The sequence below is a fragment of the Thalassophryne amazonica genome, chromosome 10 (assembly GCF_902500255.1).
Source record: "Thalassophryne amazonica chromosome 10, fThaAma1.1, whole genome shotgun sequence".
Taxonomy (NCBI): Eukaryota; Metazoa; Chordata; class Actinopteri; order Batrachoidiformes; family Batrachoididae; genus Thalassophryne; species Thalassophryne amazonica.
This window is the reverse complement of record NC_047112.1, coordinates 64,274,383-64,292,306: the sequence shown is the minus strand read 5'-3', so window position 1 is coordinate 64,292,306 and position 17,924 is coordinate 64,274,383. Positions and strand designations below refer to the sequence as shown.

The following is a 17,924-nucleotide window of genomic DNA, read 5'->3' as shown; positions in this document are numbered from 1 at the left end:
GGGCCAAGTACAATAACTTCAGTTTTATCTGAGTTTAAAAGCAGGAAATTAGAGGTCATCCATGTCTTTATGTCTGTAAGACAATCCCGCAGTTTAGCTAATTGGTGTGTGTCCTCTGGCTTCATGGATAGATAAAGCTGGGTATCATCTGCGTAACAATGAAAATTTAAGCAATGCCGTCTAATAATACTGCCTAAGGGAAGCATGTATAAAGTGAATAAAATTGGTCCTAGCACAGAACCTTGTGGAACTCCATAATTAACTTTAGTCTGTGAAGAAGATTCCCCATTTACATGAACAAATTGTAATCTATTAGACAAATATGATTCAAACCACCGCAGCGCAGTGCCTTTAATACCTATGGCATGCTCTAATCTCTGTAATAAAATTTTATGGTCAACAGTATCAAAAGCAGCACTGAGGTCCAACAGACCTTTTTTTTTTTACAAATGCAGGTATGAATTAATGTGTTAATAAAAGAAAAAATACTTTTATTGATATATTTATTCATCTATCTATTTATTTATGTGATTGATTGTGTATTTATTTATTTAGTCTTAATCCATGACCCTCGATATATAAGCACTAAAACTAAACCTGAAACATTTTTCTTTTCTTTTTTTTTACAACACACACGGGGGAGTAAGTTATATAATATTACAATTACTGCGCATAAATGACCGAGTAAATATGATACAATACAATATATACATTTTAAAAATTCTAAACAAGCCAATATAGGTCTGATTATTGACTACTAGGGTACAAAGGACTACACTGTGCATGCCTTCATTACAATCAGTACATGTATAAACTGTCATGACACTGTTGGGCATTGATCCAACTTTGGCAGCTGGGAACACAATATCTGGGGTGAGTCCTCTGTCACCATCTTCGTCTTCACCCAGACAGACTTTGCTACATACAGTTGTCCATGTGTGAAAACAGGACGTTTGAGGTCGAGTCCAATCATTGCTACAGCAATGCAATATATTGTTCCATTAAATACGGGGGGGAAATCTAAGGAGTGGTGATTTTGTTGTATTGTGGCTGACACTATGGCCTACTTATGAATACTACTTGTGAATATAAAGACAGAGCTACATGTGCAGAGCTATGTGCACGCCGCTGTAGATCTTTGCAGCTGACAGCTCTGAGGGTGGTGAGTAAGCAGAATTTCTGCTAGTGGAGCTCTTCTTCTCAGCTCTGGGTCTCATGGGGGGGTGGGGCTGCCTGTCTGCCAGCCTGCACAGACAACCGCGGCACCCAGCAGGGCTGGACGAGGACAATAGAGCATACACACAGTGAAGAGACATGGCCTTATGTCTGAGGAGGAATCTTTAACCTGGATCTCAATAATTTATGATGTGTTCACAGTGTGCACAAAGCACGGCAGCTGCCGCTTCACCACAGCAGGTAAGCACCATTAATAAACAAACATCATCTATTCTCACTATTAGGCAACGGAAGATGGGGTTTTTTGAGAACAAATTACCCCAACCCTCAATCCTGTGCACACATCCTCCACTGTTTGTAAAACAGGACATCTTTTACAACGTGAGGACCAGGAAGAACCAGGTGACTGCTGTTTGCTTTAAAGGACGTGAGTTTGTGGAAGGTGTCAGACACTTTACTCGGGTATACTTCAACTACTAATTGCACATTTTAACAGGTGCAATACGAGGAGACATTGCAAATATCCTTCACAGTTTGTAGTTCGTTGCCATGCACTGCAATTCCAGCAACAGGACAGCAGGTAAGTGTAAGAATCATTCCGCTGATGACACAAGCACCGGATTTGGTATAAATACTAAGAAGTTCTTTTCTTCCAAAAAGCTGTTAACCACATAAATAAATAAAAAAAGTCTTTTTGTGCAAATAAAACAAATTGGCAAGCAAATATTGTTGATTATGGTACTAAATCATTAAATGTGATGCTACTAAACACAAATGTAACATTTTAACATTCTATAGTTTGAGTCATCTTCATTTTTAAAAGTAATATTTTTTGTGCGGTGAACCTATTTTGTGCGGTTGTACATTGACAGAAACTCACAAATTTACACAAAATGTGATTACATTGGAAAGATATTAGTCAGTCCATGTAATTTTATTTCCTTGATACTCCGTGACATTAAATGAGGCCTACAAGTGTATCAAAGTTGCAGATTATTAGAAACGTAATTACCCTATATCTAATGTAAGCACTAATTACATTGTAGTGTAGTACATGATATCTATATTTCACATTTGCAGCTACTTAGTGCTGTGCAGCTCATCCCAAAGTTACAGCACTTTTTCCTCTGCAAAGCCTCTTGCATCCACATGTGGTCAACTGTTGGCAGTGAGGACTAGTGTTTATCCAAAGGACATGCCTGACTTTAAAAACAAAAATACTACCTCTACTACTGAACCCTTACACCACAAACACTATTGGTACTTTCTGCAGTACACACGTTCTACAGCATGTGTGTACACACTTATCAATAACATACAATCCATCTAAAAGCATGAAAATATTGCGTGAAGTCAATTCAGGCAGGTGTGTGTGTATATATATATATATATATATATATATATATATATATATATATATATATATATATATATATATATATATATATATATATATATATATATCAAAACGACCCCCTGTGAGCAAGCACTTGGCGACAGTGGGAAGGAAAAACTCCCTTTTAACAAGAAGAAACCTCCAGCAGAACCAGGCTCAGGGATGGGCAGTCTTCTGCTGGGACTGGTTGGGGCTGAGGGAGAGAACCAGGAAAAAGACATGCTGTGGAGGGGAGCAGAGATCGATCACTAATGATTAAATGCAGAGTAGTGCATACAGAGCAAAAAGAGAAAGAAAGACTCAGTGCATCATGGGAACCCCCCAGCAGTCTACATCTATAGCAGCATAACTAAGGGATGGTTCAGGGTCACCTGATCCAGCCCTAACTATAAGCTTTAGCAAAAAGGAAAGTTTTAAGCCTAATCTTAAAGGTAGAGAGGGTGTCTGTCTCCCTGATCCGAATTGGGAGCTGGTTCCACAGGAGAGGAGCCTGAAAGCTGAAGGCTCTGCCTCCCATTCTACTCTTAAAAACCCTAGGAACTACAAGTAAGCCTGCATTCTGAGAGCGAAGCGCTCTATTGGGGTGATATGGTACTATGAGGTCCCTAAGATAAGATGGGACCTGATTATTCAAAACTTTATAAGTAAGAAGAAGAATTTTCAGTTCTATTCTAGAATTAACAGGAAGCCAATGAAGAGAGGCCAATATGGGTGAAATATGCTCTCTCCTTCTAGTCCCCGTCAGTACTCTAGCTGCAGCATTTTGAATTAACTGAAGGCTTTTCAGGGAACTTTTAGGACAACCTGATAATAATGAATTACAATAGTCCAGCCTAGAGGAAATAAATGCATGAATTGAGACAAGACCTTTCTAATTATAGAGATATTGCGCAAATGCAAAAAAAGCAGTCCTACATATTTGCTTAATATGCACATTGAAGGACATATCCTGATCAAAAATGACTCCAAGATTTCTCACAGTATTACTAGAGGTCAGGGTAATGCCATCCAGAGTAAGGATCTGGTTAGACACCATGTTTCTAAGATTTGTGGGGCCAAGTACAATAACTTCAGTTTTATCTGAGTTTAAAAGCAGGAAATTAGAGGTCATCCATGTCTTTATGTCTGTAAGACAATCCTGCAGTTTAGCTAATTGGTGTGTGTCCTCTGGCTTCATGGATAGATAAAGCTGGGTATCATCTGCGTAACAATGAAAATTTAAAATATCCAACCTTTTTATTTTTTCAAAAACCTGATGGATTTGAATCACGTGTGCTTGCTTGAGCCAACCTTGAACCTTTGTGCGCATGCATGAGTTTTTTCACGCCTGTCGATTGCGTCATTTGCTTGTAAGCAGCCTTTGTGTGAGGATGGGTGGAGTTTCTCATCGTTTTTCCTTTGCAAGGAAATGGTGGAACAACTGGAGCAGCGCAACTGCATCAAATTTTGCCAGAAACTGGGCGACAGCCAGGTGGAAACCATTCGGATTATTCAGACGGCTTTCGGTGACGATCCTCTGGGCATCACACACATTAAGGAGCGGTACAACCGGTTTAAAGACGGCTGCACAACGGTGGAGAGCGCGCCACGCTCCGGGTGGCATCACAAAGCTGATGGTGCAGCAAAAGCGCCACCGTGTTGAAGCCTCACAGGACATGTTTAGCCGCATGTTCTCCTTGAATTGCTGGCTGTCTGAGTGGTGTCCAAAAAATGAGGTGGGCTTCATAGATAATTGGCAAAGCTTCTGGGGAAAACCTGGTCTTGTTAGGAGAGACGGCATCCATCCCACTTTGGATGGAGCAGCTCTCATTTCTAGAAATCTGGCCAATTTTCTTAAATCCTCCAAACCGTGACTATCCAGGGTTGGGACCAGGAAGCAGAGTTGTAGTCTTACACACCTCTCTGCAGCTTCTCTCCCCCTGCCATCCCCTCATTACCCCATCCCCGTAGAGACGGTGCCTGCTCCCAGACTACCAATAACCAGCAAAAATCTATTTAAGCATAAAAATTCAAAAAGAAAAATAATATAGCACCTTCAACTGCACCACAGACTAAAACAGTTAAATGTGGTCTATTAAACATTAGGTCTCTCTCTTCTAAGTCCCTGTTGGTAAATGATATAATAATTGTTCAACATATTGATTTATTCTGCCTAACAGAAACCTGGTTACAGCAGGATGAATATGTTAGTTTAAATGAGTCAACACCCCCGAGTCACACTAACTGTCAGAATGCTCGTAGCACGGGCCGGGGCGGAGGATTAGCAGCAATCTTCCATTCCAGCTTATTAATTAATCAAAAACCCAGACAGAGCTTTAATTCATTTGAAAGCTTGTCTCTTAGTCTTGTCCATCCAAATTGGAAGTCCCAAAAACCAGTTTTATTTGTTATTATCTATCGTCCACCTGGTCGTTACTGTGAGTTTCTCTGTGAATTTTCAGACCTTTTGTCTGACTTAGTGCTTAGCTCAGATAAGATAATTATAGTGGGCGATTTTAACATCCACACAGATGCTGAGAATGACAGCCTCAACACTGCATTTAATCTATTATTAGACTCTATTGGCTTTGCTCAAAAAGTAAATGAGTCCACCCACCACTTTAATCATATCTTAGATCTTGTTCTGACTTATGGTATGGAAATAGAAGACTTAACAGTATTCCCTGAAAACTCCCTTCTGTCTGATCATTTCTTAATAACATTTACATTTACTCTGATGGACTACCCAGCAGTGGGGAATAAGTTCATTACACTAGAAGTCTTTCAGAAAGCGCTGTAACTAGGTTTAAGGATATGATTCCTTCTTTATGTTCTCTAATGCCATATACCAACACAGTGCAGAGTAGCTACCTAAACTCTGTAAGGGAGATAGAGTATCTCGTCAATAGTTTTACATCCTCATTGAAGACAACTTTGGATGCTGTAGCTCCTCTGAAAAAGAGAGCTTTAAATCAGAAGTGTCTGACTCTGTGGTATAACTCACAAACTCGTAGCTTAAAGCAGATAACCCGTAAGTTGGAGAGGAAATGGCGTCTCACTAATTTAGAAGATCTTCACTTAGCCTGGAAAAAGAGTCTGTTGCTCTATAAAAAAGCCCTCCGTAAAGCTAGGACATCTTTCTACTCATCACTAATTGAAGAAAATAAGAACAACCCCAGGTTTCTTTTCAGCACTGTAGCCAGGCTGACAAAGAGTCAGAGCTCTATTGAGCTGAGTATTCCATTAACTTTAACTAGTAATGACTTCATGACTTTCTTTGCTAACAAAATTTTAACTATTAGAGAAAAAATTACTCATAACCATCCCAAAGACGTATCGTTATCTTTGGCTGCTTTCAGTGATGCCGGTATTTGGTTAGACTCTTTCTCTCAGATTGTTCTGTCTGAGTTATTTTCATTAGTTACTTCATCCAAACCATCAACGTGTTTATTAGACCCCATTCCTACCAGGCTGCTCAAGGAAGCCCTACCATTATTTAATGCTTCGATCTTAAATATGATCAATCTATCTTTGTTAGTTGGCTATGTACCACAGGCTTTTAAGGTGGCAGTAATTAAACCATTACTTAAAAATCCATCACTTGACCCAGCTATCTTAGCTAATTATAGGCCAATCTCCAACCTTCCTTTTCTCTCAAAAATTCTTGAAAGGGTAGTTGTAAAACAGCTAACTGATCATCTGCAGAGGAATGGTCTATTTGAAGAGTTTCAGTCAGGTTTTAGAATTCATCATAGTACAGAAACAGCATTAGTGAAGGTTACAAATGATCTTCTTATGGCCTCGGACAGTGGACTCATCTCTGTGCTTGTTCTGTTAGACCTCAGTGCTGCTTTTGATACTGTTGACCATAAAATTTTATTACAGAGATTAGAGCATGCCATAGGTATTAAAGGCACTGCACTGCGGTGGTTTGAATCATATTTGTCTAATAGATTACAATTTGTTCATGTAAATGGGGAATCTTCTTCACAGACTAAAGTTAATTATGGAGTTCCACAAGGTTCTGTGCTAGGACCAATTTTATTCACTTTATACATGCTTCCCTTAGGCAGTATTATTAGACGGTATTGCTTAAATTTTCATTGTTACGCAGATGATACCCAGCTTTATCTATCCATGAAGCCAGAGGACACACACCAATTAGCTAAACTGCAGGATTGTCTTACAGACATAAAGACATGGATGACCTCTAATTTCCTGCTTTTAAACTCAGATAAAACTGAAGTTATTGTACTTGGCCCCACAAATCTTAGAAACATGGTGTCTAACCAGATCCTTACTCTGGATGGCATTACCCTGACCTCTAGTAATACTGTGAGAAATCTTGGAGTCATTTTTGATCAGGATATGTCATTCAAAGCGCATATTAAACAAATATGTAGTACTGCTTTTTTGCATTTACGCAATATCTCTAAAATCAGAAAGGTCTTGTCTCAGAGTGATGCTGAAAAACTAATTCATGCATGTATTTCCTCTAGGCTGGACTATTGTAATTCATTATTATCAGGTTGTCCTAAAAGTGCCCTAAAAAGCCTTCAGTTAATTCAAAATGCTGCAGCTAGAGTACTGACGGGGACTAGAAGGAGAGAGCATATCTCACCCATATTGGCCTCTCTTCATTGGCTTCCTGTTAATTCTAGAATAGAATTTAAAATTCTTCTTCTTACTTATAAGGTTTTGAATAATCAGGTCCCATCTTATCTTAGGGACCTCGTAGTACCATATCACCCCAATAGAGCGCTTCGCTCTCAGACTGCAGGCTTACTTGTAGTTCCTAGGGTTTGTAAGAGTAGAATGGGAGGCAGAGCCTTCAGCTTTCAGGCTCCTCTCCTGTGGAACCAGCTCCCAATTCAGATCAGGGAGACAGACACCCTCTCTACTTTTAAGATTAGGCTTAAAACTTTCCTTTTTGCTAAAGCTTATAGTTAGGGCTGGATCAGGTGACCCTGAACCATCCCTTAGTTATGCTGCTATAGATGTAGACTGCTGGGGGGTTCCCATGATGCACTGTTTCTTTCTCTTTTGCTCTGTATGCACCACTCTGCATTTAATCATTAGTGATCGATCTCTGCTCCCCTCCACAGCATGTCTTTTTCCTGGTTCTCTCCCTCAGCCCCAACCAGTCCCAGGAGAAGACTGCCCCTCCCTGAGCCTGGTTCTGCTGGAGGTTTCTTCCTGTTAAAAGGGAGTTTTTCCTTCCCACTGTAGCCAAGTGCTTGCTCACAGGGGGTCGTTTGACCGTTGGGGTTTTACATAATTATTGTATGGCCTTGCCTTACAATATAAAGCGCCTTGGGGCAACTGTTTGTTGTGATTTGGCGCTATATAAAAAAATTGATTGATTGATTGATGTTGTGACATGCCCAGCTCTTCCACAATTTCTCGGATAGTCACACGACTGAAAAGCCACCAAAAGCCGTCTGAATCTTCCAAATTGTGGAAGAGCTGTGCATGTCACAACATGTCCTGTGAGAATTCAACACAGGGGCGCTTTTGCTGCGCCATCAGCTTCGTGCCCAAGCCATCGGCATGAATTTCGCTGCAACTCTTTTCATGGCAAAGTCTTCTGTCACAGTGGAATGTCCCGAAAAAGTGCTGATGTCCACCTCTTCCACAATTTCTCGGATAGTCACATGATGGTCCCGCATCACCACAGAGTTCACTTTGGAAATGATCCGGTCATTTCAGCATGTTGATGGCTGACCGGAGCGCGGCTCGCTCTCCACCGTTTGCGGACGTCTTTAAACCGGTTGTACCGCTCCTTAATCTGTGTGATGCCCAGAGGATCGTCACCGAAAGCCGTCTGAATAATCCGAATGGTTTCCACCTGGCTGTTGCCCAGTTTCTGGCAAAATTTGATGCAGTCGTGCTGCTCCAGTTGTTCTGCCATTTTCCTTGCACAGAAAAAACGATGAGAGACTCCACCCATCCTCACACAAAGGCTGCTTACAAGCAAATGACGCAATCGACAGGCGTGAAAAAACTCACCAATGCGCACGAAGGTTCAAGGTTTGCTCATGCAAGCACACGTGATTCAAATCCATCAGGTATTTGAAAAAATAAAAAGGTCGGATACTTTTCTAACAGACCTCATACACACACACACAGTGGGACCTTGGTTTTTAGAACGGCTCTCTTTACGAATAAATCAAACAAATCGGTTAATGAAAAATTGATCACTTCTCAAACAAAATCTTGGTGCAGAAACACCTCCGCCACAGTCGGTGTTGGTAATACACCATGTTGGGTTGCAATCCACCAATAAACTTGAAAGAAGAAGAAGGGTTATTTTTGTTTTGTGCTCAGGTGTTGATTAAATCATATTTTTCTGGACTGCGCCATGGTTCTCCTAATGACATACGAGGTCTCTTAGATAATAAACCGACCCTTTTATTTTTTTTTTAACTATATGGATTTGAATGACATGCGATTACACCAATCATGCTTGAACCCTCGTGCGCATGCGTGAGTTTTTTCACGCGTGTCGGTGACGTCATTTCCCTGTGGGCAGGCCTTGAGTGAGATGTGGTCCCGCCCTCTCGGCTGAATTCCTTTGTTTCACACGTTGCTTGAGACGGCGCGCGTTGCTTTATCAAAATTTTTTCTGGACCTGTGAGGAATATCCGAGTGGACACTATTCGAGAAATTAAGCTGGTTTTCTGTGAAAAGTTTAACGGCTGATGAGAGATTATGGGGTGTTTCTGTCGGTGTAAGGACTTCCCACGGAGCGGGACGTCCTGCAGCGCTTCCAGGCGCTGTCGTCGGCCTGTTTCAAGCTGATAACATCCTAATTTAAGGCTTAATTCACCCAGGACATCGTGAGAGAACAGAGAAGATTCAGAAGAGGCCGGCATGAGGAATTTATGCGGACATTCCACTGTTTAAGGACATTTTTTTAATGAAAGACGTACGCGCAAATTCGCCGAGTCGTTTCCGTGACGACTCGGCAAATCTGTGTGCGCCGCGACAGGAAAAACACCTCCGTGTTGAAAACCATTTGTAGAATTCAGGCGGCTTTTAATGGCTTTCAACAGGTGAGTAACTGAGAAATTGTTTAACAGCTTGGGCATGTTCCAACTTGCCCGTTAAGATTTCCAACGGAGGTGTTTTTCCTGCCGCGACCCCCCGCGGTCGGGTCCGGCCCGACATGCGACTCTGCCCGCACGTTCTTTCATTACAAAATGACCGTTAACAATGGAATGTCCGAATAAAATCCTCATGCCGACTTCTTCTGAAAGTTCTCTGTTCTCTGACGACTTACTGCGTCAACAGAGCCTGAAATGTGGAGGTTTTCAACTTGAAACGGCGAGACGCTGCCGCCTCGAAGCGCAGATCGCCGTCAGGCGCCGTGGACCGTCCTTAAAGCGACACTACCAGACCAACATCTCTCATCATCCGTTAAAATTTTTACCGAAAACCAGCTGAATTTATCGAATGGTGTCCACTCAGTTGTACCTTACAGTTTTGAAAAAATTTTTATCAAACAAAGCAACAGTCTCTGAGCCATTCCTAAACAATGAAAAAATCGACGAGCGGGTGGACGACTCCTCACTCAAAGACTGCCCACAGGCGAATGACGTAACCGACAGGCGTGAAAAAACTCTCGCATGCCCACGAGGGTTCAAGCATGTCTGATGTAATCACACGTGATTCAAATCCATATGGTTTTTGAAAAAATAATAAGGTCGGATACTTTTCTAATAGACCTCGTACTTTATTGTGGACATTAAAAATTATTTTTTTCCAGTATTTTTTCCAGTATACATTAAGTGGAGCTAACATATGAAGCTATGACAGCTGGTACTCGTATAATGCTAATACTGTTAGCATACAACATTAAATCCAACCAGAGTTTCACTGCAACACCTGGAATAATCTGGCTTGTTGTGTGGTGAAACGTCCTAAAGGACAGTCACATCCATCTCCTTCACACATATATATATATATATATATATATATATATATATATATATATATATGAAGGGAGAGAGAGAGAGAGAGAGAGAGAGAGAGAGAGAGAGAGAGAGAGAGAGAGAGCAGTAAATGCTGGTGCTGTGAGAGATAGCAGTAAATTCAGTCCATTGACCATTTATATATATATATATATATATATATATACTGTCCCGGAATATAGGTATTTGTAGTGGTAGTAGTGTGTGGAGACAAAAATATTTAAGCAGTTTACATTCTGGAGACTCGCGTTTATTGGTGATGGAAAAGGTTAACAAAGTGACAAAACAAGTGTATGTGTGTTTCTTCTTGCGCCCTCCCTCTCTTTGTCGTTTGGAGGAGGAGGAGGAGGAGGAGAAGCTCTCTCTCCTGCTCCAAAGTACCACCAGGATGATCCGCCGCTGCATCCACACCGACAACCTTCACTTCACTTTCAGCCTCCTTTAGCCCTGAACTCCTCACCCATGCTCCGCCGCTCTGACATGCGACACCGCTGCGCTGTTTGTCGGACAATATTTTCGTCTTCCGTCGCTCCTCGCTGATCGATGGCGGACTCGGGGACGGCGGCAGCGGCCGGTGGAAGCACCGCGTCCGCCGGCGACGGCACCGAGAGCTCCCGGCAGCGACATCGAGCGCAGGGCGACGCGGAGAGGCCGGAGCCGGCCGCTGCCCCGACGCAGACCTCGTCCGGGGTGCTGGGTGAGTACCAGGAGCCGGTTGCGGTTCGCTGTGGGGAGACTGGTGGCAGGTGATGGAGAGAAGCGACCCCACTCCACGCGCTTCTTTTGTCTTAACCTCGGCGTCCACACATGGCCAGTTTATTAGAATACAGGCCGATATATCAGTACATCTTTTATTTTCTGCTTGTGTTGCTATGGGGATATGACAGATCTCCGGTTTTTATTACCCCTCTGCTTAAACGTCCTGACCTTATTGTAGGTTATTGTGCAAGTCTATTATTAGTGTTCCTCTATTCAGTAGCGTAAGCTGGGCTGTGATTGGTTGTTTCTAGCTCTGTCTCATGTTTAACTTTATGATGTCATTAAGGGATATCTAAACTCTGTAAAACCTCAAATCTTAAACCAGAGTCGCTACTTCTGTAAAGTCTGCAGACCAGATTTCAGTTTTAGTTGTCTTGTCAGTTTGGATGATAAAGTAGGTGTCTGCTCTGTCAGTTTAATGGTAAAGGAGCAGGGGTGTAACCAGAATTTTCTACTCAGGTCAAATGATTGACCACTACAATTCTCAAGGTCGGCCTCAATATACATTTAACCTCAAGGGGCGGGTTTTCTCAATGAAAACATCGCAGAGCTCAATACAAATACATGTAATTTGGTCACTTTTCAAAGGGGTCAGACTCGTCAATCAAGTAAATTTAATATACAACAGTTCATAAGGAGCTGGGCTACCAACCTTAGGTTCCTTCAAAGGTACTATAGAAATCTAAATTATTATTATTATTATTACTAAGTAGAAATAGGTTTGATACCAGGCATGCTACCTGTCTGTGTCCTTTTGTGCCCTTGGACAAGATGTTTCACCCGCATTGTCCCAGTCCATACCAAGCTGTAAATGGGTACTTCCCTTAGCTGGTAAAGTAATTTGCATCAGAATGGGGACAGAGGTGAGCCATAGAGTCTTATCTAATTCATGCTTTGGAATCCAGGAACAAGCAATGGCGCCAGCCTTATACAGGACTTTTTGTATCTGGGTCTGAATTTTTGGATTCTGATGGATATAGGTGGGGTTGTCCTAATCCAGTGGTGGGCACAGCTTGTCAGGGTGGGTCCTGGCTCGGGGCGATGTTATGGGTTTGTACCCTGTTGTTGTCTGCCTCCCCTGATTTGATCCTCTTGGTTGCCCTTTTGGATTATGTTTTCTCTGGTTGTGTTTATTATGTATCTTTGGTGTTTTATTATCTTGTTGTACTCTTTTTGTTTTTGGTATTGTTTCCTGTGATCATTTGTTTGTTATTCCATTATCTGTTTTGCTGTAGGTTCTGGTTTTGTTTCTGTTCTTTCTTTATTTTCTGGTCATTTCTTAGTTTAGTTTTTTATTTTCTGTGATGTTATTAGTTATACTTCAGCCACGTTCTGTTCTACTTTTGGTTATAATTGGTTCTATCTTATTTCCCGTGTTTGTGATGTCATATTCAGATTTGGTTCAAGTTGGGTTTATAGTCTTATTATTCTTGTGCTATTTTTAGGTCTGTCACTCTGTTTCCTAGTTTGCCCTTTATTTTGTTCATGTTTCCTTTTGTTGGTCTGTGAGCACGTTATACTTTCACCATTGGTTTTCATTCACTGACTCCTCTTGCTCTGCTTCATTTTCACACTCTCTCTCTCTCTCTCTCTCTCTCTCTCTCTCTCTCTCTCTCTCTCTCTCTCTCTCTCTCTCTCTCACACACACTCACTCTCTTGCTTCTTATCCTGTGTCTTTGTTTCACCAGACCACACCTCTTTGCAGAACCCTCAATCACACGTGCACCTTGTTACATCGCCTGTTATTTAAGCCCTCACTTCCCTCACTGTGGTCCCAGCTCGTTGATCTTTGTATCTTCATTTCAGCCCTGATGTTGTCTCATTTGCCTCAGTGTTTTTTGGACCTCGTTCTGTTTATCCGGATTTTGCCTTCTGCCGCTGTCTCTGATATTGTGTCTCTCCGTGCCTATGACTTCAGTCTGTTCCTGACCATGTATTTTTGCCTTGCCCTCATCTGTACCTTTGCTATGCTGCCTGCCTTTCTGTGTACCGGACTCTGGACTGTTTGTGAGCTAAAGTTTATTATTACATCTTACATATTGTCAGAGTTTGCATTTGTGTCCACCCACCTTCTGTGTCATGCCACCATGTATCCTGACACAGCTGACTGAAAAGTTTGCTTTGATAATCATTAATCTGCTAAATGAAAAGTCAATCTTTATAATGCTAAACCAATAAACTGCTAAAAAATGTAGTGGAAGTTACTGGTAACTTTTAGTATTGATGCGGTCGCAGCCACATCAGATTACACTGTCAGCTACTGATAAGTCAGCAGGGGCTGCTGGGTAAATTACCAGGATCACAAACACAAAATGGACGCACGGAAGAAAAACCAAAACACTGTCATCATCTTTATCAAAAGCAGTAAATCGCAGTATTAGAAGTCACAGTTTATCTCTATACTATATACTTAGAAACAATTAACAGAGCTGTGTTCACAAACACAAGACAAATGAATGAAAAATAAATAAATAAAAAATAAAACTCCAAACACTATCATCATTATCAAAAGCAGTAAATCACAGTATTAGAAGTCAGTTTCCCTCTATATTATATATTCATAAACGTTAACAGAGCTGCATTCACAAACACAAAAGAAATGCATGAAAAATAAATAAATAAAAATAAAATCTCAAACAGGGTCATCATCTTTATAAAAAGCAGTAAATCACAATATTAACAATCACAGTTTATCTCTGTATTATATTTATAAACACAGGAACGGCTCATCCGTGTTGCGTTCAATGCTACTGGTAAAACTATACCTCACCTGTCGCGTTGAGCTTCCCCACCAAAGAAAACCCATGTAAGTTTTGTCTTTACATAAAAATACAGCAGTAATTGTCTTCATTTTAAAAAAGTAAAGATTTGCATGTACACGCTGTCTTTAAAGCAAACACACTAACTATCGATTTACGGTACGGGAGCTCAGCGCGACAGAACACTGGCCTGATTGTTGCAGACACACAACAGACAGGAACCAGCATGTATAATTTCAGGGTTTACAAACATTTCTGACCGTTAAACATTACTCACGTTACCAGCAAAAAAAATCTTAATGGACTGAAAGTTAGCAGAACTAAATTTAGCGGAAGCTAATTGGTACGCTGATGGTTTTCAGAGTTAGCAGAAAAGCTAATCCGCTAACAAAAAGTTAGCCTCACTAATTAGCGGTTAGCGGATTAGCAGAACTGTGCCCACCACTGTCCCAATCTGATTAAAGCAATTGGAATCAGGCCCGATCAAGACATTTTTTGATTGATCAATATTGGACACATTTATGCTCTTTTTGTTTCACTTCGTTTTAAATGTGCGGTGCAAGTGGAGCAAACAGGCTGCTTTACCACACAGATGTGGTGCACATTTCAAGAGCACATTGACACTCTCCTTTACTTAAAACACTCTTGAAGTCTCTTTATTCACACAGATCAACAACAGTGTGCAACAGTCTCACTCTGTATCATAAGCATGGTGCAGACAGCAACACTTTGTTAGTCAGTGCTGCTCTGTGGTGCTAGCTACCACAGTGTGGGATTTAAAAACATATTTCACTCTCCTTCACTTCAGATATGCCGCAAGTCTGTTTCTGACATATGGTATATGTGATATAATCTTTTTACTGGCTAATCAGGTAGTGTTTTTGACGTAAATAAACAAGTTTTTCTCATTGTCAGGGTTGTTTTCTTCCTGCTCACAGAGACTGTGCAGGTGTGTAGCCAGAGGGGTAGGGCTGTCACAATTATTACAATATTCGTCAATCGCGATTATTTTTCATATTCGCGATTATTTTTCATATTCGCGATTACCGTGAATTGTTTATTTTATCCACAAAGCATAAAACGGCTCAGAATCTGACGTCATTGTGGTGCAGCCTCGCTCTCGTCTTAAGGCGGGACAATAACATGGAGGCTGAAGAGTGATCCGTCCTGCCGTTTGGATAAGACGGCCGATTAAAACAGTGGCCGTCTTCTTCAAAAGCCGTCTAAAATGCGGAGCTGTCGGTGTGTGTGTGTGTGTGTGTGTGCGCGCGTGGAGTCAACAGGCTGCAGACTGCGAGGGAGGGGTGCGTGAGGGAGATTCCTGAATGCAGGCACGACACGTTACAGTCTGAGAACCATCAGTGCGCATCGAGCGCGGAGCAAAGAGAGGATTTTAACCTGAGTGAACATGTTAAAAAAACAAAACGTGAAGCTTTTACTTCTCTCTGAACTTTCTCTAAAGGTGTGATTCTGCCGTTACCATCCTGTTCACACCATGTGCGCGTCGTATGCTGAATTTATGAGATCATGAGATGAAATAAACGGTCAAATATCTTTAAAAACATATTTAAAAATGAGAATATATGAATGAACTGAGCCACAAAAAAAACCCCTGACATGAAGAAGCTGTGGTGATGTTCAGACGCACAGATCACAAAAAGCAGGTGAGAACTCTGAACTTTAACAGCTGTTATTTTCCAAAGGTATTTAGCTATTTGTTCAATCTTGTGCTTAATGTAGTGTTTAAGCACAAAACGTGACTGATGAGGAGAAACAATTTCAGAAATGCAACAGAAACAACCACAAATCAGAAAAAGTTGGGACTGTACGAGGTCTATTAGATAATAAACCGACCCTTTTATTTTTTTTTAACTATATGGATTTGAATGACATGCAATTACACCAATCATGCTTGAACCCTCGTGCGCATGCGTGAGTTTTTTCACGCGTGTCGGTGATGTCATTTTCCTGTGGGCAGGTCTTGAGTGAGATGTGGTCCCGCCCTCTCGGCTGAATTCCTTTGTTTCACACGCTGCTCGAGACGGCGCGCGTTGCTTTATCAACATTTTTTCTGGACCTATGAGGAATATCCGAGTGGACACTATTCGAGAAATTAAGATGGTTTTCGGTGAAAAGTTTAACGGCTGATGAGAGATTATGGGGTGTTTCTGTCGCTGTAAGGACTTCCCACAGAGCAGGACGTCGTGCAGCGCTTCCAGGCGCCGTCGTCGGCCTGTTTCGACCTGAAAACATCCTAATTTAAGGCTTAATTCACCCAGGACGTTGTGAGAGAAGAGAGAAGATTCAGAAGAGGCCGGCATGAGGACTTTATGTGGACATTCCACTGTTTAAGGACATTTTTTAATGAAAGACGTGCGCGCAAATTCGCCGAGTCATTTCCGTGATGACTCGGCAAATCTGTGTGCGCCGCGACAGGAAAAACACCTCCGTGTTGAAAACCATTTGTAAAATTCAGGCGGCTTTTGATGGCTTTCAACAAGTGAGTAACTGAGAAATTGTTTAACAGCTTGGGCATGTTCCAACTTGCCCGTTAAGGTTTCCAACACGGAGGTGTTTTTCCTGTCGCAACCCCCGCGGTCGGGTCCGGCCCGACATGCGACTCTGCCCGCACGTTCTTTCATTCCACTCAGTTGTGCCTTACAGTTTTGAAAAAAATTTGATCAAACAAAGCAGTAGAATATAAAGAAGGGGAAAAAAAATAGACAATATATTCGTCAATCGCAATTATTTGTAAGGTGAACCGCGTTATAGCACGGGACCACTGTATAGGATTGGAACATCACAGCAGTCTCCTTATGTATATACGTATAGGCTAATTCTTTGTGTCAAGCTGGTGCTGTCAGATTTTTGAGTGGTAGTTTAATGTGCTTTGTGAGTTAAGTAGATATTTTCAAATTAAAGTTCAGGATCTTTGACAGCAAGTATCTGTATATAGATTTCTGATATTGATTTCTGTTTGCTTGGTGTATTCCATATTCAATCAATACCAGCATTAATTGGCAATCGAATATTAGATGATATCAATTTAATATTTGATATTTGGCACTTTCAGAACACCTTGTACAGAATATTTCTGTATCTTGACCAATGTACATATCACATATGGAAAATATGATGGCATGAGTGGCAAGTACATGTTTAATTTAATTTCTTACATAGGCACCATCAATCCAGCATGCACTGCTCAATGTGACTCTGTGCATGGGGATGTGCCCCAATTTGTGGTTCAGCATCCTGCTGATGTCATACTTTCATTCTTTCATTTTCAATACTTGCTTGTTCCAATTAAGTGTCACGGAGGGTTTGAACCTATCCCAGCGGTCACTGGGAGAGAGGCAGGGTATGCCAGCCTCCCTTTTTGCAATTATTCATATGTCACACATTTAAATTGCTGTACTGCAATCCTTATCACCTGAATCCCCCTGTTGTTGCCCTATTCTCCTCTGCCAAATGATGTTTATCTTTGTCGTTTTTGTTTTTGCATTACGCTCCTTTTTGGTCTTTTCTGTTTAATTATGTATATGTTTGCATTTTAATAATTAGAATATATCATATCTTTTTCATTTTCATAAAAGTGTCCTGCATATTTGCTGTTATGCATTTGTGTTTGCTGTTTTCTCTGAACAGTGTTTTCAGAGAGCTGTTGCCACAAATTTAGTGACATCCTGGTCGTTTTGTAGTTTTGTGGGCAAGGTTGCAAATGCCAACTGCTTTTCTAACCTCCTACTCCAATACATCATCCATAGTTTGTTTGTAATCTGCTGGAATCACATAAAAAGACACACCAGATATTTACATTTTTGCACAGTTGCATATAAGATAAAAGGGAGTCCAATAAAAAGAAGGGAAACAAGAATTATT

General features: G+C 41.2%; 1 protein-coding gene across 1 annotated transcript in view; it reads left to right on the top strand.

The window, feature by feature from the left end:
* The first annotated feature begins 10,870 nt into the window (after positions 1-10,870).
* The window catches only part of ano8b (anoctamin 8b), a 216,655-nt gene continuing 209,601 nt past the window's right edge, over positions 10,871-17,924 (top strand). Inside the window, 1 exon segment of the mRNA XM_034180124.1 lies at positions 10,871-11,221. Within this exon segment, the coding sequence (XP_034036015.1) occupies positions 11,068-11,221 (154 nt within the window). The 5' untranslated portion in view covers positions 10,871-11,067.